Source organism: Eupeodes corollae, chromosome 1 (assembly GCF_945859685.1).
Source record: "Eupeodes corollae chromosome 1, idEupCoro1.1, whole genome shotgun sequence".
Taxonomy (NCBI): Eukaryota; Metazoa; Arthropoda; class Insecta; order Diptera; family Syrphidae; genus Eupeodes; species Eupeodes corollae.
This window is the reverse complement of record NC_079147.1, coordinates 221,800,074-221,827,592: the sequence shown is the minus strand read 5'-3', so window position 1 is coordinate 221,827,592 and position 27,519 is coordinate 221,800,074. Positions and strand designations below refer to the sequence as shown.

Below are 27,519 nucleotides of genomic sequence, written 5' to 3'. Positions count from 1 at the left end.
GAGCTTATTTACAAAGAATTTAAACCACATAGAATTGAAGAAAGAATTGGTGTAGAGACCATATTTTGAGAAGGGCTTATAAGCAGGTATTCCAAAAACCTCACTTGATTCGAATTAAGTTCATTCTCTTTTTGACGAAACGATACCATTTGGACGATAGGTAAATAAGTGTCGCATTCTATTAAAATTTGTAAGCTACTGTAGGTGTGATAGAAAGATTTAATTTGCTTTGATATTTCAACAGCAGTTGGAGACTTTCTAAAGTTTAGCATAAATGTTCTCAAAACGTTCTCTAATAGAACGATAGACTTAAATGATGAGGTCAAGAAAGAAAATTATGTATGATCCAGTTTGAAATCGTTTTGAAAATTGTTGTTAACAACATTTTTCGGTCAAAATACTCATCGAAGATCAAAAAGCGAGAATATAAAATTGCCATAAATGTAGAGTTAATTTTAAAATAATGTCAATGAAGCAAAAACTTCCAAATGAACAATAGCCCTTTTAACAATTAATTTCTTAATATACATATATAAATAATAAAAAATACAAAGTTGCATCAAAAACAGTTTGGCAATAAAATGCAAGTCCGTATAAATTTTATGCGCCAATTAAGTTTACAAATTTGCCTCAAATTATATACTTTACCTACATTGCATTCATATATCATACATATACAAGTCTATTTTAAGCTTTTAATTAAAAACAAAACCTCAATAATTATGGTTGGTTGGTTTTTAAATGAATTCCCGTACGATGGCGATGTTTTGAATCAAAACAAACAACCGCCCAATAAGCACCTCAAATCAGTTCATACGTGTGTATATTGCACAAACAAATGTACATATGTACAATAATTATACCGGCAAAAAGGTAAAACAAAACTTAATGAAACGTCAAAAAAGAGGAAAGCTAGGTGAATGGAATATAATATAAAAATCATAATTGAACATCAACATATTGCATCATGGTGGTTCTATTCAAAGGTTAGTGCCATCACTTGGCACACTTTTTGAATATAGCATTGCAACGAAAGTGAAAACGTTATTCACCTAAATTGATTGTTTTCTGTTTTTATTTTGTCATGTGTTTCTTTAAGGAAAGAAGACAAGCCCACCACCATATGACAGAAACATAAAGGGTATGACTGAGTAGGCCAAAGTTGCATTTGATCTTAATAAATCATAAAGAAAATTGGGTTTTAACTTTTTCGGCTGTTGCTGATTAATAGTGGATATAACAGAGCTTTGGTGTCGGCTTGTGTTGGTAAAGCTATTATGTTTGCCATATGCAAGAAAGGAGATGTGAATCAAGCCGAAAATTTTATATGCTTCATATAAAATATTCACGCTGATTTTGCAAAAACGTTTCCATAAATGGATAAAAGACAAGAAGCTCTTAAAGGAGTTTCAAGCAGGGCAGGTTATTTGACGGTTGACCACAGAAATATTCCTGAATAAAGACAAGAAGCTATCCCGGTCCAAGCCAAAACAAGTAAGTACTGTGAGAAATTTCGACGTTAGACGGCTACAATCGCAAGATTGTCCTTTTCCGATCGATTCTCTAGCAAGCATTGAAAACCAGTGGCAACATTGCCTTGCAGCCATCAGAGATGCCGCCTCTCAAGTGCTAGGTTTCACACGGCCACAACAGCACGAAGCGAAATAAGAGGCATATAAAATGGCGCTGCACAGAAGGATCAGAGCTGCTCGCGAGCTTTACGAGCAGAAAGGGAGAGAGGAACACTCTTGGATGGAAAAAAAGAGAGCACGAGAAGCGCGCGATCGAGGAGATAGAGGGATATCACAACAGGAATGAGGTGCGTAAACTTTACCAAAAGGTAAGAAAAACCTCCCAAGGGTACCAACCACGAAACGAAGTCTGCAAAGACGATCAGGGAAACATCGTAGTAGAACCGCAATCTATATGTGGAGAATATGGAAAGACCACTTCTCCAAGTTATATAAAGGCGATGACGAACCGAATTCCGCTGAGTGGAATCTCAGCATAGTATGCCCGATAAATAAAAAGGAGACCCTTTAAATTGCGCCAACTACAGAGGCATCAGTCTCTTTAACATTGCATACATGATCCTATCTGCCGTATTATGTGAACTTCTGAAGCCGTTCGTCAACAACCTGAAAGGTCCTTATCAGTTCAGCTAGAGACTAGGAAAGTCTACTATCAACCAAATATCTACACTACGGCAGATCTTGGAAAAAACCCAGGAGCTTCAAATCGATACCCACCATCTCTTTATCGATTTTAAAGCCGCGTACGACAGCATCTATAGGGAAGAGCTCTACAGAGCAATGTCTAGTTTTGGCATCCCTGTCAAACTTATGCGTTTGTGCAGAGTGACGATAGAGAATGCACCATGCTCTATCAAGGTCGGAAAAGATCTTACCGATGCATTTGATGTCAAAAAAGGTTTTAGACAAGGCGATGCACTGTCATGCGACTTCTTCAAAATCGTTCTGGAAAGAATTGTGCAAAACTTAACCGTCAACACTAGAGGCACAATATTCCAAAGGTTCATCCAATTACTCGGATACGCAGATGATATTGACATAGTTGGAAGATCAAAGCGTGATGTCAGTGGAGCGTTTTTAAGCATTGCGACGGAAGCGAAGAAGATGGGTTTAGTGGTAATTGAGTGTAAGCTGTAATCAAAAAAGGACATTGAACAACGACGTCTTGGACAAAACGTCATCATGGACAGCTATAACTTCGAGATAGTTAAGGACTTTGTCTACCTAGGCACCGCTATAAACACAGACAACGACACCAGCGCTGAAATCAAACGAGTTATGTTATGGAATGAAGAAGAGTTTTCGAAAGGGTTTAAAACACAATCGAGATTCAGACAGGGCTGTACAGAGTCTGTTCGCCTAGTTTATTGAAGATCTTACAGACCTCTTACCAGGTGGCATAGACTTCGCATTGCTATTTGCGGACGACATTGTTCTTTTGGCAGCATCACCTGAATCATTGCACTTAATGATAAACCACCTGTATCAATGTTGTCACCTTTGGAGTTTGAGGTTAAATCTTAATAAGTTCAAAATTTTTAATTTTAAACGAGAAGGAGACCGCAATTCTTTACAACAGCAATGGTTCTATAATGCAGTGTTCATTTAAGTTGTCCCGGAATTCAAGTACCTTGGAGTTCACTTAAAGAAAAATTTGATCATCACCTAAGAGAGAAACTAGTTAGAGCTAAAGGTGCAATTAGTACAACTTGGAAAAGACGTTTTTCTAACAAATGTATAACACATAGCAGCAAGTTCAAGATATTTGAAGCGGTATCTGAATCTGTCATGTTTTACGCTGCACAATCTTGCGCAACAGTAGGAGGGGAGAAGTCGCCAGTGACAGAAAAGAACGCACATAAGGACAAAACTACAGTGAACACAGCAACGACCATTACACAGGAGGAAGAGGACCTTCTTCTCACTCCTTTTTCCAACCTCGGTGTGGAGCATTAGAACACTAGAGACCGACGACGCCACATGTTCAGTTGATAGCTCTACCCTTTCACGATTGTCGACCACTTCATTTCGGAGTAGAATATCCAACTGTAAGAAGACAATCAAACGATGATGGGGAGCCATGTGCCCAAACATCAGTGGAGGCGGATTCCAAAGGAAACACTGTCGTGGGTGCACTGATGGGACCGCCCAATCCCCCGATTGATATAATTCAATCCAAGAAATGTACTACCCCTACAGTTGCGCCCTGATTAGAAAACAGACGCCGTTTCAAATTTCGAAGCCATCTACATCCGCCAAATCCAGTACGGGGCCATGTGCAACAACGGTCTTGGGGGATGGTGAGTCGGTCTCGAAGGAGACGAATCTGGAGGGTGCTTGTGAAAGCAATACAAGGGGCCATGTCCTAGAATGCAGCTCTAGTATAACCCCTTCACCTTCGACAAGCAGCAGTGTCATGGACGTTACCACAGTAAGTACTAGGACGACAAAAACGGTGATCGAGAAAAAGACTACAAAAACTCTCACCGAAGACAGAATACGAATCACTGAACGGACAATTCGACGCCTATCCAACAAAGATAGGAATTCCTTAAGGGCAAGGGATAAGATAGTGCTCGAAAACGCTACATGCAACCTTAAGACACTGACAGCAACAAAAAAATATAGGGAATAAGAACCTGATGAAGGAGAAGGAGATGGTGGGTCATGTGCCTCCCCTGGACCCTGATTCAGTGGCAAAAACGTCCAAGAGAAAAGGCAGGATGACACACTTTCAGCGACGAAAAGATCACCCCTGCAGAAAAGAAAAAAGACATTGGCTAGAGAAGAGACATTGGAGGCGCGCAAATTCGCCATTGCGGATTTCGGAAATACCTCAAGAAAACACTCAGAAGACCAATGGCAATTATTGGAAACGAGAATCCTGGATGAGGTTAACGATGCTATCGTAGCAGGCCACCACCACTCTTTGGGAACCTCAGAACCATCCATGGGTTCAAAGTTCTGACGTGCAAGGACGACAATACTCTCGCTTTCCTGTAGGACTTCGTCAAAAGAACCGTAGCTCAATGGCCCAACGCTGATCTCCGCTTAATCGGTCCGAATGAAATCAGCGACTTTGTCAAAATACGGAAAAGCTAAGTCAAAGCTGGAAAGTAATAGAGATGGGAGAAAGAACGGAGGAAGGTACAGAAGTGGTGGTGCAACTAAGCCACAAATCTATACCCCTTTTGAGGAAAATTGGCTAAAAAAGTACGCATTGGCATAAACGGGTCCAAAATGCGGTTTATAACCAATAAGGCAAACCAAGTAAGTAATAAAATATGAACATGAAATTGATACTAATTAATCTTCATCACAGTAAAGCCACCAGTTCCAATCTTGTCTACATCTTGGAGGCAGAATTAGAGGACTACATGCATCAGACTTTATACTTTACTATTATATAAAGCCACACAAGTAGCAAATAGTAATATCAGATCCTGTATTTTAGCCAGGAAGAAGTTTAATCTCTTTCTTTTAGCAAATTACAGTGATCCGGACGAGGTGAAGAACTGTTCCTCTCCTTCCTTATCCATACAGCTTCTGCAAAAGATATTTGAGAATGCACAACGTGGTAGAATGTTCATCCGCTTTACACTTGTCTGAAATGTTTTTTTGGCCCGTCACCCAGCAGAGGCAAATATTAAACTGTTGTGTCATCCCCATTAGAGATGATCGACAGTTATGGACAGTAATAGAGATTTTAGAGACTGATTCCAGATATTTGCAAGCGGCCTGACTATCTTAGAAAATACGGATATTAGATGTTGATACCTCGTTTTTATTAAGCCAAGGTAAGGAGGAATGAGAGACGTAATTTTAATCTACCATACTGAGCACCATACATTAAAATAGGTCTGATTACAGTTGTGTACGAGTATAACCAATGCGTAGAAAAGAAAGCTATAGCTTTTTTGAATCTTTCTTGTATATTAAGTTTCCAATTTCCCAGATATTAAGCCTCGTCCGAGAACTTTAATTGGATACCTTCAATATAGGGATGGTTAACATATATGTACGGAATTTTGTATCTCTTCGAAAATTTTCTTTGACTAACGTTTTACCAAAAATATATTGTCGAATAGAACAAAAACTTTTATCTGTGTTTTCTTGATTTTAAACACAGCCTTTGATATGACTATAAACTGGCATTATATCTTGAAGTATCATAGAAGTTCTTAATGATGTATTTTGAATTGCTGTCATCTTCACTTGAAGCGTGGGATGGTTCAAAGATGTCAGATTAGTTTGAGACTTCTGCAGGTGTCAAACAAAGATACATTTTAGGGGCTATTTTATTTACCCTCTTCGTTGATGGGGATGTTGAGCTTCTGGTTTATGCCGACGAAATTGAAAGCAGTTTGCATCAATCAATCGTGTTCAAATAAAATAGCTGGTACTATTTCACTATCTTACTTTATCATTGTACGAACGTGACCTAAGTAAATGGCAAGATATATTTTAAAAGATCGTAGCTAAGATTATGATAAAATATTCGACAACGAGGTTCGTTCGTCATTTACTTTTGTTTTTTTAGATGATAAAACTAATACCCTTTTCATTTAACATAAAACAGAATTAAATTAGAATACATACCGTTACAACGAGAAGTCCAAAGGTTCCAATAAAGACATGATGTATCATCATAACTGGATGTGTGATCACGTACTTAAGAAAATCCCAATTACCACCTTCTGGAATCTGAATTGGTTCACCATCGTAATCATAAATTTCATCCTCGTGATGACGCTTATGAAACAATGGTGATGTTTCATCAATTGGACTTGCTGTTGGTGAGGGAGTTGTGGAAGAGTTTGATGACGCAGCAAAAGATTTCTTAGCATTTGCAGCAATATGCTTGTCATAGAGACCATTTGTGGTGTGGCTTAAAGTTGGCGATGGTGTGAATGCCGGATTCGATGTTAGTTTCATAAGCTTTAGTTTATCAGAAATTTTTTGAGTGTGTACTTTGTACATTGACCAGATGTCATACATGAAGTAGGCTGTGCCAAACCAGGCGTATGCTTCCATAAAGAAATGAGATGCGTATACAAAAGATTTGCTACAAGTTGACTTGCAAACAATGAAGCCAGCTAGACATGAGAAAGCTGCCTGAACAGCGGAAACAATTCTGAAATGAAAGAAAGAAATTAATTAGTATTTTTTAGCAAACAAATTGAAAAGAGGTATACTTCTAAAAATAAAAGATAAACATTTGATTCAGAGTTGGGTTTAGAAAAGCTAGAATTCTACATACATATGTTCTGCTTTTTACTTGTATCTTTTCAGTGGTAAAATTTGAAAATTAGAATTAGAACAAAAAACATAAGGAATAAAATTAAATTCAATAGAAATGATTGATGTTAAGGCCGCGTATGACAGCGTCTATAGGGAAAAGTTTAACAGAGGAAAGTCTGGTTTTGGCCTCCTTGTCAAGAATGACGGTGCAGAATTCACGCTGCTTTTTCAAGGTCGGAGAAGATATCACTAATGCTTTTGATGTAAAAAAGGTTTTAGACAAGGCAATGCACTGCCATACGGGGTCCGCTAAGAATTTAGACAATGCCGCCACCAGCGCTGAAATCAAACCGAGAATAACTCTTGCAAATCACTGCTTCTTTGGATTTAAAAAAAATTGATCAGTAAAGTCATCTATCGACCATCTAAAGTCACCCTCTATAAGACACTCATCATCCCGGTTATAATTTACGGTGCTAAGACTTCAAACATGTCAAGGCTAGTTTCGAACGCCTTACGATGCTTCAGGCAAAAAGTTCTTCGGGAGATTTTTGATTTCGTCCAAATAGTTGGAGAATGAAGGAGAAGATACAACGTCAAACTGTACGGGCTATACAACGACACTGGCCTAGTCAAAAGAATAAAAGTCCAACGACTTAGATGGCTGGGTCATGTAGAGCGAACGGACTTCAACGCTCCAATCCGGAGAGTCTTCAAATCCAATTCCGAGGGAATTAAAGACTAGGACTCAGGTGGTGCACGCAGGTGGGAGAGGTCCTCAACCAACTTGGGGTGCTGCAAAACTGGAGACAGCTTTCTAAGGAACGAGCTGGCTTTAGTCACATGTTGGTTGCGGCCCAGGTCTGTCCCGAACCGGAGCGTCACTTTGAGTGAGTAAAAAAACAAAAAGAAAACTTAAGAACTAATTTAAGCTGTCTGAGCTTCAAATTTCAAAAAGTACAGAAGTTTTATCTCATAAATATATAAATCTAAATTTCAAAGTTCATTGTCTCCTTATAATATGTAGGGATTAAGAGCTAATTTTTCTTACAGCTATTAACTTTTCCATTGGAATACATCAAAAATTGGAATTTTTGTAATTCTTTAAAATAAAAGCCAATTATTACTATGAAGAGAATAGTTGTAAAATCAAACCCAAAAAAACCAAAGCATGACAAACAAGACTGTTCGATTTGGAAAGACATGTGCGAAAATCTAAATAAGTTGTCAAGATCAAGACAAACCTACCTTAAAAAGGATTTAGGTAACACATCAACGACGGCAGCAGCATTTAGAAAAAAATTAGCTGTTTCTAAAATTGAAGAACGATTCAAAAACTCAATCGAAAAGAGAACCAATGCTAAAGCTATTAAATCGTGTCCTTGCAAAGCAGTTGTAAAAATAAACTCTCACAATTTATTGAAAAGGCCTAATAAGTCAATTACTTCTAAATGCCAGCAAAGTGCTCGTTCGTTAATGAAAGAATTTAAGCCAAGATTAAAATTTCCTCAAATCAATAAAAACGAAATGAAAATACGTAAAAATAAAGCTTCAAAAGTTCATAACACCCGAACTATTAACAATTCTAGGTCATTTCATTCACCCTTACATTGTAGTGAGCTCAATTTAGCTAAGAAAGATGTCGAAAAAGATGGACATTCAAGAACTATAGGAAAACTTAAGAAATTACATTCTAAGAAAGCAGTCAAAAAAAATGGTCAATCAAAAACTCTTAGAAAACGTAATAATAAGATAAAAGACGAAAAAGATGAATGTTTTAAAATACTTAATAATTTTGAACATGCTACTTTTATATCACGACCAAAGGTTCTCACCTTAGGTGGAAAAAAAGCTTTTATTCAGTCCAAATATAAACAACTTGGAATTGCCACATTTAAAGGATTTGCTAAAGACAACATTAGAACATCAAACAAAGAATTAAAATCAAAATTATCAAATTTGAAGGCTGTCAAAACATTTCATCCCAGAATTTTTAAACCTACCCTACAACCTACATTGGACTGAAAAGGAAAATTGGAGGATTGCCACTAAAGCCAAGAAGTTAAGAAGTTTGTGGATAACGAAATAACTTTTAAATCCAGTTGAAGACAAATAAGTTCTGTTTCTACTTTTAAAACAAAAATGTTCAGAGATTTAAAAAGTAAAATTTAATTTTCCTTTCATTCAAAAAAACACCAAAAACATGCAGAAGAAAAGATGTCTTAGACAATTTTTTGTCGAAGTCATTTTTCTTCTGCCAGTTTTTGGTGTTTTTAAAATTTATAAATTAACAATGATACAAAATCTTAAGAAATATAATTGTGAATTATCTAATTAACATTTTTCACTGTGTAATTTGTTGCGTATTTTGAAATTGGAATTTATATATGTTGTTTTCACCTCTTCGACTTGACGGTCCCTGATTCTTGGATGAAAGGGTGTTGAATAGAAACTTGCTAATGTTTGTTTGTCAGATAATAAGCATCGGTTAACTTTAATTTGAGGTTTGATTCCAATGGTAGTAAAATCTTCATTGCTTGGTAAAATGTTATCCTTTATCCCATTAAATGATATGATTTGAGGACATGGATCATTTCGATTTACTGCTGGCATTAAGCTTTCTTTGATAACCTTTGATATGTACCTCCGCATTTTTGCCCAATTACCTTGATCTATCTCAGGTTCTTTGTAAGTTGGTGGTACTGAATAGCTTTCAATCGTAGGAGACTTTTCTTTGGACGAGTCACATGTACCTGAAGCAACGTACTTATCATAAGGTTCAAGTAATTTAAGAAACTCTGGAGACACTCTTTTGTATTTTTCTTGTGTTTCTTTTGGTTCAATATTTTTTTCTGGGGCCGTTTTTCTTGCATTACATGGTGAAATTTTGGTGATTTCAGTAAAATCTTTAATCCTATAATATGGCATACTTATCGAAGCCCAATTTGAATTGATGACGTTCATGGAGTCTGAAGATGCTTGACCCGATGACGAAGCGCTGTTGGTTACCATGCTCCGTAATGGTTCATGTTGTTGAGCCTGGTTAAGCGAACAAGAATTAACATTTGATCCACCAAATCTATTAAAAAAGAATGCCAGTGGCAGACGACTTGGGAATCTATAACCACAAATAATTTTAAACATTTTATTTTTGTTCAGTTTAAAATTATTTTCGATTTCATTCAAAAATTTTGAATTAATTATCATTGATTGTTTTTTTATTTATGATAATGCCTGAGGTGTTTGTTTGCATTGTTGTTCATAAAATGCCAACTATAGATTCAGTTAAATGAGTAATTTCAAGTAATTATTTGCCTCTTGGTACTTATGCAATTGTTTTTAGTTAAAACTAAATTTATGTGGTTTCTTAATTAAAGAAAAACTTCCAAAAACAATATTATCCGTATTTTGTTGGAAAATCTATCTATCTATAGCATAGAAGGATTTTACACGAATAAAAAAAACAATATCCGTAATATAAATACTACCGATAAAAGTTAAAGTGGAATCTTACTACGGATGGGTTGTTGACATTTATACGAGTCTTCTCGATAAAATCCTTCTTAGTGACTTACAGCAAACAAGCTGTATTAAAAACTCAAAAATCGAATTCTCGATTTAGTCTTTTCTTCTGACGCTATTAGTACTCTTGTTCTAGAATCTAGATCAGGAATTACTAATATTGACTAAAATCACCCCCCCTTGGGACATTTTTTTTTGACTTAAGTAATCACCTTACTAATCACAGTAATTCTTTTGATTGCTTATATAATTTTGATTTCAGAAAAACCAATTTCCAGCAGTTGTCAGAAGATTTAACCATTTCTGGAATTGCTGATACACTAGGATTTTCTAACATTGACGAAGCAGTTTCAACTTTTTATAGGATCCTTAATTATTGTTTTGAAAAAATGTACAGATAAAGAAATCAAGAAATACAAACTTTAGCCATCCTTGGTACACAAAGGAATTGCGTTTAATGTGTAACAAAAGAAATAAGGCATGGAAAACGTATCTCAAAACTCTGCCTCCAGTTAACTTCTCTTTTTATGTTGAACTCTTTAACCAATTTAAATCTCTTTATAATTTTGTATATGCTTGTTATGTTACTGATATGGGCACCTCTTTGAAAAAGAATCCTAAAAAATTTTGGAATTTTGTAGACTCAAAGAAAAAATCAGATGGCTTTCTAGTTAACTTAAAACTTTTGATATCTTCAAACGCTTTAGGACAAGGTTATGAAGTTGACTGAGTATACACTGACTTTTCCAAAGCTTTTGACCAACTTAGCCACGGAATTATTTTATTTAAACTTAAGGCTCTTGGTTTTCCACCATTTTTTCTTAGCTTGGATTAAGTCATACCTTGAAAACAGATCCTACGAGGTTAAATTTAGAAATTGTCATTCTGAACCTTTTGTTGCTCAATCTGGTGTTCCCCAGGGAAGCCATCTTGGCGCTTTTCTGTTCATTCTGTCTATTAACGATGTATCGTCATGTCTAGGCTCAAGTGAACTTCTCATTTTTGCTGACGATATGAAGATTTTCAAAATAATGAAGTCCAACCATGATCGTATTCTTTTACAAGCCGACATTGAAAGTTTCACATTTTGGTGTGGGAAAAATAGCCTTTTACTCAACTTTTTAAAATGCCAGACTATAACTTTCACTAAAAAACTAATCAGTAACGTATTTGAATACTGTATATCACAGCAAAAACTCTGTCGTGTCTCCACATTTAAAGATTTAGGTGTACATTTCTGTTCCAACTTAGAGTTTACACATCACATTAATTTTATTGTTAATAAGGCAAGTTCTATGCTTGGTTTTATAAAACGCTGGGCAAAGGAGTTCAATGATCCCTATGTTACCCTTTCTTTGTATAATTGCCATGTTCGTTCTCATCTTGAATATGCTTCGCAGGTATGGAATCCCTATTACGAAATTCATAGAAAACGTATTGAATCAATTCAACATAATTTCATTCGCTTTGCCCTAAAAGGTCTTCCTTGGGAAGATCCTTATGATCTGCCTCCCTATGAACATCGTATTCTACTTCTTCAAATGCAATCTCTCCATCAAAGGCGTGTTAATAATGACTTAGTATTTTTTCATCAACTCATTAATGGTGAAATTGATGCACCTTATTTGCTATCTTGTGTACATTTGAATTATCGGGGCGGAACTCATCACCTGCGCATATTTGATTTTATACATATTGACTCCCATAGAACTAACTATGGGAAGAATTAAGCTTTAAGTCGAATGAGCATTTTATATAACTTAAACTGTTCATCGATAGATTTAAATTTAAATAAGGTGGGATTAAAATCATTGTTTAGAACCAGTGCTCCACTATCGTAAACGTTCTCATTTTATTTTTAGTTCTGTAATAGTTAAATGCTAATTTTGTGTTGTATTTTGTGCGTGTGTTGGGCTATATTTGTATTATTTTTTACTAACAACTAACACATGCACTTATGATGAACCTCTGATCGTAGTTTGACGCTTGCTATAAGCTTACTACTTTCTGAAATTCTGAAGTGTAAAAAAGAGACTCAAATGGATTTTATGTGATTTCGTTCTCAAATGTTGGTACGATTGATATTGCATTTTTATCTCGATGGCTGTGTTCGTTGAGTGGTTGTGCATTTGAAATCATGTGTTTTCCATTGAAGAAAAAGTCAATCTGTTACTGTTGATATTATTTAGTTTTGTTAATGAAAATGGACTAACTGAGCTTATTTTGCAAGAGAAAACAATAGAAAAGACAATTAAGTTTTGCTATGTTTTCACCAAAGGTTTATCTCAGTTTAGATTAAATAAATCTTTTTGGTGTTTCTCCGAACAAGAAGATTTAAAAATGATGGCAAATATTTAGTTATATCAACTTTCAAATATATAAAAACCGGACTACTGCGGCTCGTTTTTTTGACAATTTCGAACTGTACTAAATATGGAATACCAAAAAAAAACCCGGCTAATGAAAAGGCTGTTGAGTAAAACATGAAATAAAATCAATTTATCTTTTTATAAATTATTTAGTTGTTTTAATCAAACCAATCCATAAATCTATTGTTAAATCGTAATCGAGAGTCTTATCATACTTTCGAAAATTGTGTTGGAAAAAATAAATACTAATGTGTAAAAATTCATGAATTTGTCAGATGATAAAAGGGTCACTACATTTTATTTATCTGCTATAGTTCTAATAACTTGTGTTTGAGAAAGAATACATCCGTTTATAATTGGTTAACATAAATTTTAAGAAGTGATAAGCATTTATTTATAAAATTTCATATTTTGTAACATTCCATTTCCATTCTTTTAACTCATGTATAAAGTAAATTCGAATCTATTTGAAGAAAGAGGTCACTTTACTACTTCCACATTGTAATATTTTTATTTTTCGAATGATAATTTCTTTTTGTCCTTAAAGAATTAAATTCTGCATAGATTGGTTTAAGCACGATTTTATCGTTCAAACTTGCTTGTATCTAAAGTGCCACCTTGACCAAACCTACGCCAGGCATTTAAGCATGTTTACTCTAAGGCGGCTTATCTAATCTGGGTCTACTAAAAAGCCTATCCTTGATGCTTTTCTCGCATACCACAAATTTATAATATTCTAGATGAATGACTACAATCGAGAAATTTAACTGCAAATAAAAATGCCCCATAAAACGACTCTTTTGTCTATCTTAACAAATAAGCTCATAGTCACACTTTCAATTATAGTTGCTACCTATTATCTCTCTATCTCTCTCTCTATCTTTCATCATTGTATATAATAAACTTTATCGTTTATAAACATCAATTTATATAACTTTTCATCTCAATTTCAATTTATCACACAATTGTACTGCAATGAAAACTGCACTATCCAACTTTACTAAGCAACACACGACGACGTATATGTACTTAGTATATCTAATTTTGGTTTGAATGTTCTTTTTTATATGTGATCAAACAGAAAACGCCAAAGTGAGCATCATATGAAATGTATTTTCTTTTATAAACTGTATACAAGTCGTGATAACAAAAAAGCTTTACGAGTATAATATAGCTGTTAAGTTTTCAGTTTAGATTGTATAATAACGTCGTGAAAGATGCAGGATTTCCATGGGTATCTTTTGATGACATTGCGTAATATATTTAGCGCAAATTTAAAGTCGTTAAAGTTTACTTGTTCAATATAATTAAAATGTTTGTTTTCATTGACATTGCTATTGTATTTTGATATATGAACTCTAAAACAGGTACATCCCACTGCTTCGGTGTAAATCTAATCTGCGCAATCAACTTTCAAAAATGAGAACAATCTTTTTATTGCGTTTATTGCACAATGAATCTACATTTTTTTTTGGATAGATATAAATCGTTTTAAACTTATTTCAGAGTGTTCACTTTTGAAAATTTTATAATTGAAATAAATAATAAATATTCACAAAATTATATAGATATATAATATAATAGCCGTGTTTTTTTGGTATTCCATATATAGTAAAGTGAGAAATTGCCAAAAAAACGATCCGCAGTAGTCCGGTTTTTTATATTTGAAAGTTAGGTTGGGTTAGGTTAGGTTATAGTGGCTGTCCAAAACGGAAACGGACACACTAAGGCCAGTTTAATGGCCCATTGCGATACCACATGAATTTTGAGGTTTCCTCTTAAGCTCCATGGAACCAGCGTGAGTCCCTTACGAAACGTGAGAGGCTGATTATACCGATATGATTTAGATTGTTTCGATCGTTAAAGAAGAACTCTCCTAGGTAATTCTTGCGTTTTCCATACAGCTTCTGCAAAAGTCATTTGAGAATACGCCTAGTCTCGTGGCGTGCTTTCCTATTAGACAGTGTCCGGTGATGACACCTATTATCGAGCTTATATGCGATCTGCTTAGAGAGAGCAAGCACCTTGAATGTTTTTAATCCAGTGTTGGCCAGACGTTTTTTGTGGCTTCACACGTGGTGATGTTGTTCCACCTGGTGCCTGCCCTCCCCACAGAGTCTTGCATAAGCAGCAGTTTACAAGTAGCGATGGGTATGCCAGTACTTGCCAAACGTGGTAGGATGGGCTGTACTTTACCGTTCCTGGCGAGTTCATCTGCCTTACAGTTACCTGGAATGTCTCTATGGCCCGGCAACCAGCAAAGGTGAATATTAAACTGTTGCGCCATCTCCATTAGAGATGATCGACAGTTATGGACTGTTATAGAGTTTGTAGAGACAGAGTCCAGAGATTTGATAGCGGCCTGGCTGTCAGAGAAAATACAGATATAAGATGTTGATATCACGTTTTCTTTGAGCCAAGACAAGACTACTTTAATCGCCAAAAGTTCCGCCTGGAACACGCTACAATGATTGGGAAGGCGGAATGAGAGACTTGATTTCAGTCGTTCAGAGTACCCACCTCCACCAACTCTTCTTTGGTTTTTGACCCATCTGTTTAAAAATGGATTGACTCATCCTCCAAGAATGTTCTATCCTCCCAAAAAGATCTGGTAGGTAAAGAAATCTGGAAGTTTCTGTTGAATTGTAGTTGGGAGATGGTGTAGTCTGTGTGCTTTGGAATTGAATCTAAGTACCTTAGAATTACGGAGTGGCCAATGTTGTTAGTCCACTGCGACGAAGCATTGAGGCGAATAGCAGAGCTTGCAGCTATTTATTTGCTAAATATGTCAAGAGGTGTAAGGTAGAGCAAGGTGTCCAGTGCCGCAGACGGGGTCGTTCGAAGCGATCCGCTTATACATAGGCAGGCTGAACGTTGGACTTTATTTAACTTATCTCTGTTTATACCTTTCTCTAAAGCAGTTCACCATACTGCCACACCGTACGTTAAAATCGGTCTGATTACCGATGTGTATAGCCAATGCGTGATTCTGGGTTTTAAACCCCATTTATTACCAATAGCTTTTTTGCAAGAAAAGAGAGCTACAGTAGCTTTTTTAACTCTTTCCTGCACGTTGCGTTTCCAATTTAGTTTTTTGTCTAAGACAAGACCCAGGTATTTAGCCTCGTCTGAGAATTTTAATTGGATGCCTTTAATATAGGGAGGGTTGACAAATGGAATTTTGTATCTACTCGAAAATAAGACCAGATCGGTTTTGTGTGGGTTAACACCCAGTCCACACCGATCAGCCCAAAGTATAAGTCTATCTTAGGCATTTTGTAAGAGTTCTTTTAGGATATTAAGATGCTTTCCTGAAACTTCTATAGCAACGTCGTCCGCATAGACTATCACTCTGAAACCTTCCGCATCCTAGTTATGATTTCATTCACCACTAGGCTCCAGGGGAGAGGGGATAGAACACTACCTTGCGGTGTCCCTCTACTAACGAAACGTCTGCTAAAAGAGTTGCCCAGTTTTGAGTTAATTATTCTGCTAGTAAGCATTAAATGAATTAATTCCCGAAGCGAACTCTCTACATTTAGAGATGTCAGTGCAGATGTGATTGCAGAAAGTTAGCTTAGTTAAATATTTGCCAGAATAATTTATCAAAAAATAAAAAAAAAATAGAGAAATTCAGACCAGGGGTGAAATCTTGTAAGCTGATTTTTGATAGTTGACCATCAAAATCAAGAAAATACGTCTGTGTAATGTGATAGTCGATTTCAAAGTTTTAACCAAACAATTTGACTAAAATAAAAACTTCAAGAACAGGGTTTGTTCGTAGACTACTACATTAATACGATGTCGCCTCAATTCTTTATATACCTAAATCAAGTTTAAATGAGTTTGATTCGCCTCAATTCCGGTCGGGGATAAGAGTCGAGTCAAAAGTTGTGAAGAAAAACCTGTGTGGAGGAGTTGGTTTTACAGATAATGCGTTATGGTCTGTTTATTTACATGGTTGTGTACAAAAAATATAGTTTTGTTTTAATCAAATTTAAATAAAAGTAAAAATCGAGTAGGTAGCATATTCTTATATGGTGCTGAACTACTCAGTTTTTCATTCTTACTTTGCACTGCATAAGAAACATCGAAACACCATTTGCATTTTAGAAAGTGCTGTCAAACTTAATCATTTTTAAATTTTCTTGTGCGGTGGAAACACTAACAAGATTTATTTAAACTAAGCTGAGATAAAACTTTGTTGTAAATACATGAAAATACATGATTCCAAATGCACAACTGCTCAACGAACACAGCCATCGATATACAAATGCAATATTAATCGTACCAACATTTGAGAACAAAATCACATAAGATCCATTTGAGACTCGTATAAATGTCAAAAACCCATCCGTAGTAAGATTCCACTTTAACTTACTGCGGATAATGTTTTTGTTATTTGTGTAAAATAATATTATACTATTGATAGATTTTCCAACACAACACGGGTAATATGAGTTTTTTTTTGGAAAAGCCATCCGTAGTATAGTAGACATTTATATGAATAAAAAGTACAACATCCGTAGAATCACTGCAGATATAAGGATTCGATGGATGTGTTCCTAAAGTAGTGTCCAACATAAAAAAAAAAAAACATTATGAACTCATTTTACGTAAATTCAAGATGAACTCTGATATTTCGACGAAATTTATTTTCAGTTTATTTCATCTTATGTTTGCTAATTTAATTACTTGTGCGGTTTTCTAAGGATCTGACGGATACACTTTTATTCAATCTTTTTTGTAAATTTTTAAAAATAGTTCTACAAAATTTTGTGACGACTGCGTATAAAATGTAATACGACTACCTTGCAGAATATAACTTAAGAGTGGTTTGGCAAGTCATTCTGGTTTTCAATTTTCCTTAAAATCGAAAAATTAATACCTTCCTGCTGAACCTAAATGGTAAATTAATATGAAGAACTTCCAAGTATTAAAATGAAACCATAGATTTTTATTCTTCTCTCAACTGAATACTTTAGCCATATTTAGCAGCTTTAGAATCAAAGAATCGATTTGGGACGTTTTCCAGATCGTACCTTTGATCTCTTTTTAAAAATTATTTTATTAATAATATAAGTATTAGTATACAAATTGCGTAAGTAGGAAAATTCGTCATCTTGGCGGATATTCTCCAAAAAACAATCGGAGAACGTACATCGTCGGTTTAAATGTTTATCGGCTTCAATTCTTGAGTGACCTTGATCTTATATGGGTGTAAACCAAGATAACCAAAACACGTTATAATGTGGTCTGAGCGATGCGCAATTCTTGGAAACAACAGTGTAAAGTTGAGGGATTTGGGTTGTTTGCTACGGACGCCTGAGCAGTAGCGATATTTTCGAGACTTGGACCAACCCGTTGTCACGAATATTTAGACTCATATTTTTGTCACTTAATATGTTATTGAGAATAACGACACAAAATTAGAGTTAGACAACGAATTTCGGTGGATCATTTATGTAATTTGCTCGTTCGTGTACTGAATAAATTGATAATGATAGTTTTGTAACTAGTTCACAAATTAAATTCAAAGTTGTTAACTCCCTATTTGAAAATTTGATGTTTAAGTTTTTTTTTCACGTTAAACGTTGTTTTCTTTAACTCTCGATCTTTTTGTCCATAAATATGAAGCCAAAGGCAGAAAATACTCAATATTCTGCAATTCAGCCAGATTAGTGTGCATTAAAAATTTTACTTTTGAAATATCTAATGTTTTAGTTAGGCAGACGTTTACTGCCTATATTATAACTTCAAATTTGGTGGAGCTACACCTCTTTAAGAACTAGAACCTAGTGGATACAACTCTGAATCATTATTATGTACCGGACATTTCAGGGATGCAAGATTCAAGATTTGTTTATTGAACTTTTATCTTAAGATTAAATAGATACATTGACTTTAAATGAAATAGTTTGCTGGCACATAGGGGCATAACTTTATAAAAATATTGGCTTAAGATTAAATTAAAATACTTATTAATATAAATGGGGTTCTTAAAATAAAAGTCGGTGCACTTGGTTATCCTCAGGATGTTTCTTCCGGGTGCCATTGTTAATTGTTTTGAGGTTTTTTGGCATGCTTAACCACGTTCGGTGGACTGACACGGTGTCAGCGTAAAATGCAACAGTATCTTCGTTGTTGACTTGAATTTTGTTTTCATCCATAATGTTGAGGTATCTGGGCTCTAGCAGTCGCTGTTGGGTTGTCATCCTTTTATAAGTTAGTTAGACATTTCAGGAATGGAGAGAACTACAGATTTTATGCCGAATCTGAACGTCTAATTTTGTTCATTACAAGATTAACTCTTGGAAGTTTTTAAGTTCCGGCACAGACGGGGATTGAACACATGATAGTTCTAACCATTACACCACTCTTAATACTAAATATAACTATTAACGTTAAAAAGTCAAGAAAAAAAACATTACGGTCAAATGTTCTGAAATATTAAGAATATTATGTCAAATTAATTTCGAGTCGAAAAACCCTCCGCCTTACAGAAATCCCAAAAGAACTGCCTGGACGAAATTCAGTCAAATTCCAAACTAAGCAATAGGATACGAGACCTTGAATCAAAGGTGAAAACCGTTGAAACTTCTATAAGTAAAGCTTTTAGAGTCGCTTGCCCAGTTAAATATAGCCGTAAAACCCTTCCTTCTTGGTGGAATGAAGAACTGTCCAGTCTTAGGAAAATGACGAGGACAATTTTCAATATCTGCCACAAACACAAGTTTTACCAACCGTATAAAGACTCTCTTAAAATTAACAAGCAAGCCCTGTCATCAGCCAAAAGACAAGGCTGGAGAGAATACTGTCAATCAATCGAAAACATAAAGGACTTCGCAAAGCTCAGCAAAGTTTTATCGAAGGAAAATTGTAATCCTTCATTTCTAAAAAAGCCTGATGGAACCTGGACAGTGGACAGCCTCTCCAGCCGAATCTCTTGAGCTACTGATGACGACGCACTTTACGGGTTGAGAGAGTGATAACCCCGAATCGCTTGAAACCACAGAGCTAAACGTAGCTCATATGGAGCAAGTCAATTCCGTCATAACCAGAGAAAATATTTTGTGGGCCATCAATACTTTTTCTCCATATAAATCCCCAGGCATGGATGGCTACTACCAGTTATGCTTCAAAAGTTGCATGATGTGGCAGCTCCATGGCTGGAACAAATTTTCAAAGGATGTCTCCTTCTCAAACATGTGTCCATGTCGTGGAGACAGGTCAAAGTAGTTTTTATCCCGAAAATGGGTCACGAATCCGCGAAGGATTTCAGACCAATAAGCTTAACATCTTTTGTGCTCAAAACCTTGGAGCGCATTCTTGATTACCATATTAGAGAAATCCTAGTTGGACCAAAGCTCTCAGCATGCTTATCTTAAGGGCAAATCTACGGAGACTGCCCTCCATGAGGTAGTGCGTACTGTAGAACAAACAATCCATTATAAAGAATTTACTCTTGCCACCTTCCTAGACATAGAAGGTGCTTTTAACAACGTCCTTACAGAATCCATACAAGAATCGCTCGTTAAGTTCGGTGTAGAAGACTTTATTCGAGAATGGATTATTTCCATGCTCAATGGTAGGAAGATTCGAGCCACTCTATGCAACACAATCGCAACAAAACACGTGAGTAGGGGAACACCCCAGGGTGGTGTCCTTTCGCCTCTTCTAAGGCTTCTGGCCATGGATACAATTCTCGATAAATTTAGAGAGATGTGGAGTGAAGGTGGTAGCCTACACGGATGATTTGGTGCGATTGGTGTCAGGAAAGTACAGCTCTGTGATTAGTGAAATCACGGAGTTAGCTTTGAAGAAAGTTAGCAACTGGGCCACTAGTTGTGGACTAGGAGTTAACCAAAGTAAAACTGAACTGTTTCCCTTTACCACCAAAACTAAAGTACCGCCTTTCACGCTACCTCGACACAACGGTCAAATCCTATCATTGTCTTCCAGTGCAAAATATTTCGGAGTTATACTCGACCCTAAACTAAACTGGAAAGTAAATATTGAAGTACGGGTTAGGAAGGCCGTTGTTGCCTTCTACGCCTGCAGCAAAACTTTCGGCAAAAAGTGGGGACTTCAGTCGAAGATGATTTTATGGACGTACACAAAGTTTAAGAATTCATTAAAACTATGAAGAAAGAATCACTCAGTTATAAATACAATCAAAAGATTTCGATATTCATCGACTTAATTACAAATTTAATTGTTTAACTTTTATATTTTTAGAACCTTTGTTTTATAACAAGGCACACAAAATTTAGCTGTCAGATAATGGATATTAGTTATTGAAACCATTCAAAGTGTATATATTATTGCGGTATGCAGTGTATAAGAAAATGAAAAGTGATATTTTTGTTGTTTGTTTGCATAGATAAGTCCACTCGTGTGTTTTGTATAGCGGTAATGAATTATTTGTTTATATTTTGTCTAAATAAAATTGCAAAAACAAAAAGAACGAACAACAACACATTCCTTCGCATTGAAAACAATTTAGATAACTTGAGCTCTTTCGATGTCAATTTTTGCAAGAATATATCTAAATAGTTTGTTATTATGTTGTTTTAAGATATATTTATGTATATTTTTATCATTTTCGTATCAGTGTCGCAGTTTTTCGTTCAAAGTCGAAAATTATAATGACTTGTTATTTTATCAAAAAATAGAAATGCGTTGTCAGCTAGACTCACCTATATACTCATAGCTTTGTACACAAATCTTTTGGATTCAATAGCATATCGATTTTATGCTTCATTGCTAGCGTATTGAGAAGTTTGACATTATAGGTAGGTAGAAATGGCGATCTCAAGGCAACCTACCCTGAGATCCAAACTCTCGTTTGACCTTTGATTGAAAGGGATAGATTTATAGAGAAGCTTCATAGCGATTATGTTAGATCTATTTTGTCGCATTGAGAAAAAAAGATTAGATAGCTCATCAAATTCTTGAAAGAATGCTTTTCCAAAGTATTTCATTCTAGTGTTTGCCAAAGCAGGACATTTGCAGAGGAAATGGATTATCGTTTCACTTTCTCTTTGGTCACTACAGCTACGGCAAAAGGTGTTGTAAGAGAAACCCAACTTCTCTGCATGAACTCCTACAGGCCAATGTCTGGTACAAACCACAAAAATCCTGGCTATGCCTTGCCTTGGCCTGCATAGAAGATCGTTTGTACGGGTTTTGTTATAGATGGGCCATATCTTCCTAGATATAATGCAGTTGGGTAAATTGATCCACCTTCGGTTTGATTCAATTTGGTAGATAGAAAAGATTTTACCCTTCATAGCACCAAGAGAAATATTAACCATTTCCGCAAGTGAGCTATGAAGGGCCGATCCTTGCCTGGCTAGCTCGTCAGCCCGTTTATTTGCCACGATACCACCATGGCCCGGAACCCAAATCAGGGTGACACATTGCTAGACCAATTTAGATGAGGATATGGCCGAGTTAATGGCTTTGATAGCTGCCTGACTGTCTGTAAAGATAGCCACATTTCGGTTTTGGTTTGGGTTTTATTTAAGTATCTTACATGCCTCCCTTATTGCCAGCATAGGACTTGGCTACATTTAGGGATTTAGAAAAGATCCCAGAACCAACTCCGCACTCCATTTTTGAGCCGTTCAGTAAAGATTGTTGTGTCGAAACCTATCGACACGATGTCATCCTCCCAATCTTCTCTCGATGGAAAAATAACCTTAAAACCCTTACTAAGGTTCAAAGTAGGAGTGCAGTAGTCAGTGTCTACCGAGATAATATCTGAGGGAATCAATTTCGTAGTTTTGCTGTGACCATAAGGTTTTGACAATCAGCTATTTGATTCCTTCAGCCTAATAGCGCTGCAGGAAACTATGTATTTAATAAAAAGGTCGATTGGTAGAAGATCCAAAATAACGTTTAAGGCGTCCGTTGGGCAAGTACGCATGGCCCCTGTGGTGCCCACGCAAGCTGTTCTCTGAACCTTCTTTAGCTTATTAATATTATAGGCTTTGCTAAGAGCAGGCCACCATACAATCGAACCATATGTTAAGATTGGGCGTACTACGGCTGTGTACGTCCATAAAATCATCTTCGACTGAAGTCCCCACTTTTTGCCGAAAGTTTTGCTGCAGGCGTAGAAGGCAACAAAGGCCTTCTTAACCCGTACTTCAATATTTAGTTTCCAGTTTAGTATAACTCCCAAATATTTTGCACTGGAAGACAATGATAGGATTTGACCGTTGAATTGAGGTAGCGTGAAGGGCGGTACTTTAGTTTTAGTGGTAAAGATCAACAGTTCAGTTTTACTTTGGTGAACTCCTAGTCCACAACTCGTGGCCCAGTTGCCAACTTTCTTCAAAGCTGACTCCGTGATTTCACTAATCACAGAGGTGTACTTTCCTGGCACCAATTGCACCAAATCATCCGCGTAGGCTACCTCCTTCACTCCACATCTCTCTAATTCAACGAGAATTGTATCCATGACCAGAAGCCATAGAAGAGGCGAAAGGACACCACCCTGGGGTGTTCCCCTACTCACGTGTTTTGTTGCGATTGTATTGCCTAATAATATCTTACTACCTCTTAAAAATTTCCTAAAGTTAAAATCACGGAATCGCTACTTTGACTTCAAACCATTTTCTAAATTTATATGTCATCTGTACAATAATTCTCATAAGATCAGTGGATGGAATGCTTTAGTCAACAATTGGGAATTCCGATTAATAGGTCTTTTTAAGCGTGGTTGCTTTGTTTATTTTCACGAACTGTCAACTTTTTAGACATGTTTGGATGCTCGTTTTTTTAATAAAATTCTTTTAGTAAATTGCAAAATATTTAGCAAATTGCTAACTAGTAAATTGTTAAACTCTTAACAACAGTTTTTTTTTCAAATTTTCCGCCATTGTCTTTAAATATTTTGAAAAATAGAATAAGTGAAAAATTGTTACGATACATTATTCTCAAACATACAATATTTGTTTTAAAAATTATGTACTTCAAAATGATGTAAATAGTCTGAAACGAAAAATCGTTTTGAAAATCTAAAGTCTTATAATCTTATATTTTGACATACAGTATTATGTATGACCCACAGAATTTCACTAAAATCTTGGCGGCCATGTTATCGAAGTCGTGCTTATTCTACATTCCAGTCTCCAACAAAGCAAGAATTACTGTGTGTCAATTGAAATGAGTAGGGGTGTATTATAGAATACGGTGAAAAAGCCATTATCACAATGACGTGCGAATATAAACAATAAACAAAAAAACTTATTTAATTTATATTATTTTTTCCTAAAACGCAAAAACATATCACAGGTGATTTAATGACAAAAACTAAAGAGTTTTCTTTATGAATGGGAAGCCAAACCCACAAAACACAAAAAAAAAAACAAAAACAAACTACAACATCCATTAATTCATTTTCTATCACAGAAACTGAATATTAAGTGAGGTTAATTATATGAATTTGCTTCCATTAGCATTAGTTTTTTTTTTTTTTTTTAGTTCGCTTATTCCTGATTGGAACGTCACTCAATTACCCAATATTTCAGTTTTGTTGCTTATGATTCTGTATCTGGGTGTACAAATAGACTTTTGTGTTTGAATTGATTGCTAGTTATAGCCTGGCCAAGGGTAAACAATATAATTGCGTCCACACTCCACACACTCTCTACACTCTCCACTTGATATTTGATTTAATTAAAAAGAAACTTTTCACCTCATCAAGCATCAATATGAGAACTACAACAATAATAAAATAATAATTTTGTTATGACTTGTGTTATTATTTTTATTATTATTATGACTTTGATTCAATATCAATGTCATCAAAATGATAGCCAAGTAAAAGTAACATATAGTGCTCGGCTCGTGCATAAATAAAAGATATACACACTTTAATTTATTTAAATTGAAATTGAAATGAAAAAAGGAAAATAGAAAATGGAAAATGCCTTATGTGGTTTGTTTGCACATATCCGTTTTTAATGGAAAGCAAGTTGAAACGAACAAACTTCTGACTTGAATTCTTTGATGTCAGATTGCTAAAAATACTCATGATGCTTCAATTGAATGGAATTAAAAAGAAAATAGTCTCTTGTTTTTATTTTTAATTAAATTAATATTAAGATATGACGCAGGAAAAATAACCACGGCAGAACATACATTTATTTGAAAATATATGAAAATTAGATTTTACGAATGGACCGCACGTATATAATTAATAAATAATAATAAAAGCTTACAAAACATTTCTTGTTATTGTTATAAAATCAAAAAATAATGACATTACTTTTGTAAACAAATAGTTAAAACAAGGAAAACAATACCTACACAGGAACAGGAAAGGGAGAGAGTTAGAAAGGAGGTGTTGCGATGCATATTGGTTTTGAATTGGTTTTGCTGAGGAGTGTGGTGAACCATTCAACATTCACGTAGTACGGCTAGAGAACTAATCTTTGTACTTGAAAGTAGCACGAAGTTGGACTCGAGGGTATACTGCGATGATCATTCCTAGAAGAACGAGAATTACGGTGGAACTGTTTAAGGGTAGGAATGTAGATATAGATATGGCTGTATTCATAAACGTCAGCCTTACTAAGAACTGCGTTATCTGCTTTCATAAAGTCAGATTTTCAATCGAACTAACCTAGTCGAACCTGCCATTCATGAACGTCAGACTGTCGTCAGCGTCGGGCAGATTGTGCAGCTGAATTTGTTTGGCTGCAGATCAATCTACCGTCAACCAGATTGACCATATTGCGATCGACACCAAGCACGCTTCCAGCATCATGGATGCACGAACTTTCCGAGGAGCTAACATCGACTCGGACCACTACCTCGTTGTAGCCAAGGTAGCACTTCGGATTTCCAGACCCAAGGCAAAACAGGAAGGTGCTGGGAGAAGGTACAACGTGGAACGGCTACAATCACGAGAGATCGCCAAATCCTTTTCCGACCGAGTTACAAGTAACCTCTCTCGAAGTTCTCTGCCGCTAACACAATGTATCGAAAACCAGTGGCAACATTGCCAAGATGCAATCAGAGAAGCCGTCTCTGATGTGTTGGGTTTCAAACAGACACCAACAAGGAACCCCTGGTTTGATGAGGAATGTCGGCAGACAAATGCAGTCAAACAACAGGCACGCAAAGCGGCGCAAGGACGAGAGCTGCTCATGAGCTCAATGAGCAGAAGAGGCGAGAGGAACGCCGACTTCTCAGAAGGAAAAAGAGAGGGCATGAGGTCGAAGATGTTGAGAGGTTTAAAAGCAGGAATGAAGTTCGAAAGTTTTATGAAAAGGTGAAACGAAATTCACAGGTACATAAACCTACCGAACCGAAGGCTGCAAAGACGAAAGTGGAAACATCATAGTGGAACCGCAGTCAATGCTGAGGATAAGGAAGGACCACTTCTGCAGACTGTATAACGGCGACGACGAACTGAATTCCGCTGTCAGGCAGGATGATCCATTCAATATAGACGACGAAAGCCAACAATCCCGTAGCCGCGTATCACAGCATCCATAGGGAAGAGTTTTACAGAGCAATGTCTAGTTTTGGCATCCCTGTCAAACTTACCCGTTTGTGTAAAATGATGATGGAAAATGCACGCTGCTCTATCAAGTTCGAAAAAGATCTCACCGATGGATTTGATGTCAAAAAAGGTTTTAGACATGTCATGCGATTTCTTCACCATCGTTCTGGAAAGAATTGTGCAAAACTCAACCCTCAACACTAGAGGCACAATCTTCCAAAGGTCCAAATGATATTGTAGCGACAAGTACCAATAAAAAGAACGCACTACAAGAAACCTGTTTAAACAAACACACCTACTGCAAGCTTTTGCAGCAGCTGTCATTAAAAGACACGTCTTTCCTTCTTCTTTCCAGAGACGTGGACACAAAAGGTTGCAGTGAGTGCATCGTGAAGTTAAAATTATATTAAGTTTAAGTTAAGATTTGTACAAAGGATATTATTAATTAATAAAGTATTTTATCCTAGAACAACTTAACAATATTGACATTATTGGAAGATGAAAGCGTGATGTCAGTGGAGCGTTTTTGTGACGGAAGCGAAGAAGATAGGTTTAGTGGTCAATGAGGCAAGACCGAGTATATGCTGTCATCAAAAAAGGCCATTGAACAACGACGTCTTGGACAAAACGCCACCATGTACAGCTATAACTTCGATGCAGTTAAGGATTTTGTCTGCCTAGGCACCGCTATAAACACAGACAACGACACTAGCGCTGAAATCAAACGAAGAATAACTCTTGTAAATCGCTGCTTCTTTGGACTTAGAAGGCAATTGAGATGTAAACTTGTCTCTCGGGCATCTAAAATCACCTTCTTTGAGACACTCATCATCCCGGTTCTCATTTATGGCGCTGAGGCCTGGACCCTGTCAAAGAAAGATGATGAAATATTCTTCGGGTGATTTTTGGTCCCGTACGCATAGATGGAGAATGGAGTAGAAGACGAACTTTACAGCGACACTGACCTAGTTAGCAGGATTAAGGTACAACGGCTTAGATGGCTAGGTCATGTAGAGCCAATGGTCATCAACGCTCCAGCCCGGAAGGTCTTCGAATCCAATCCCGAGGGACGGCGCAGTAGAGGAAGACCACGACTCAGGTGGATGGAGACCTTAACCAACTTGACGTTCGAAACTGGAGACAGCTAGCTAAAGACCGAGCTGGCTCAAACGCATGTTGGTTGAGGCCCAGGTCCTTCCCGGACTGTAGCGCCACCTTAAGTAAGTAAGTAAGTAAGTGGAGTCAGCTTGCAAAAACAAAACTATGAAAAGCAGATGAGAAGTGAGATTTGAATTTTCTTACCCTTATCTTTTTTTGACGACTGGCAAGCATA

General features: G+C 36.3%; 1 protein-coding gene across 1 annotated transcript in view; it reads right to left on the bottom strand.

Moving 5' to 3' along the window:
• The window catches only part of LOC129941512 (uncharacterized), an 84,867-nt gene that overhangs the window by 10,465 nt on the left and 46,883 nt on the right, over positions 1-27,519 (bottom strand). The window contains exon 2 of the mRNA XM_056050182.1: positions 6,132-6,666. Coding sequence (XP_055906157.1) covers positions 6,132-6,666 — 535 coding nt within the window. The remainder of the gene's footprint in view (positions 1-6,131; positions 6,667-27,519) is intronic.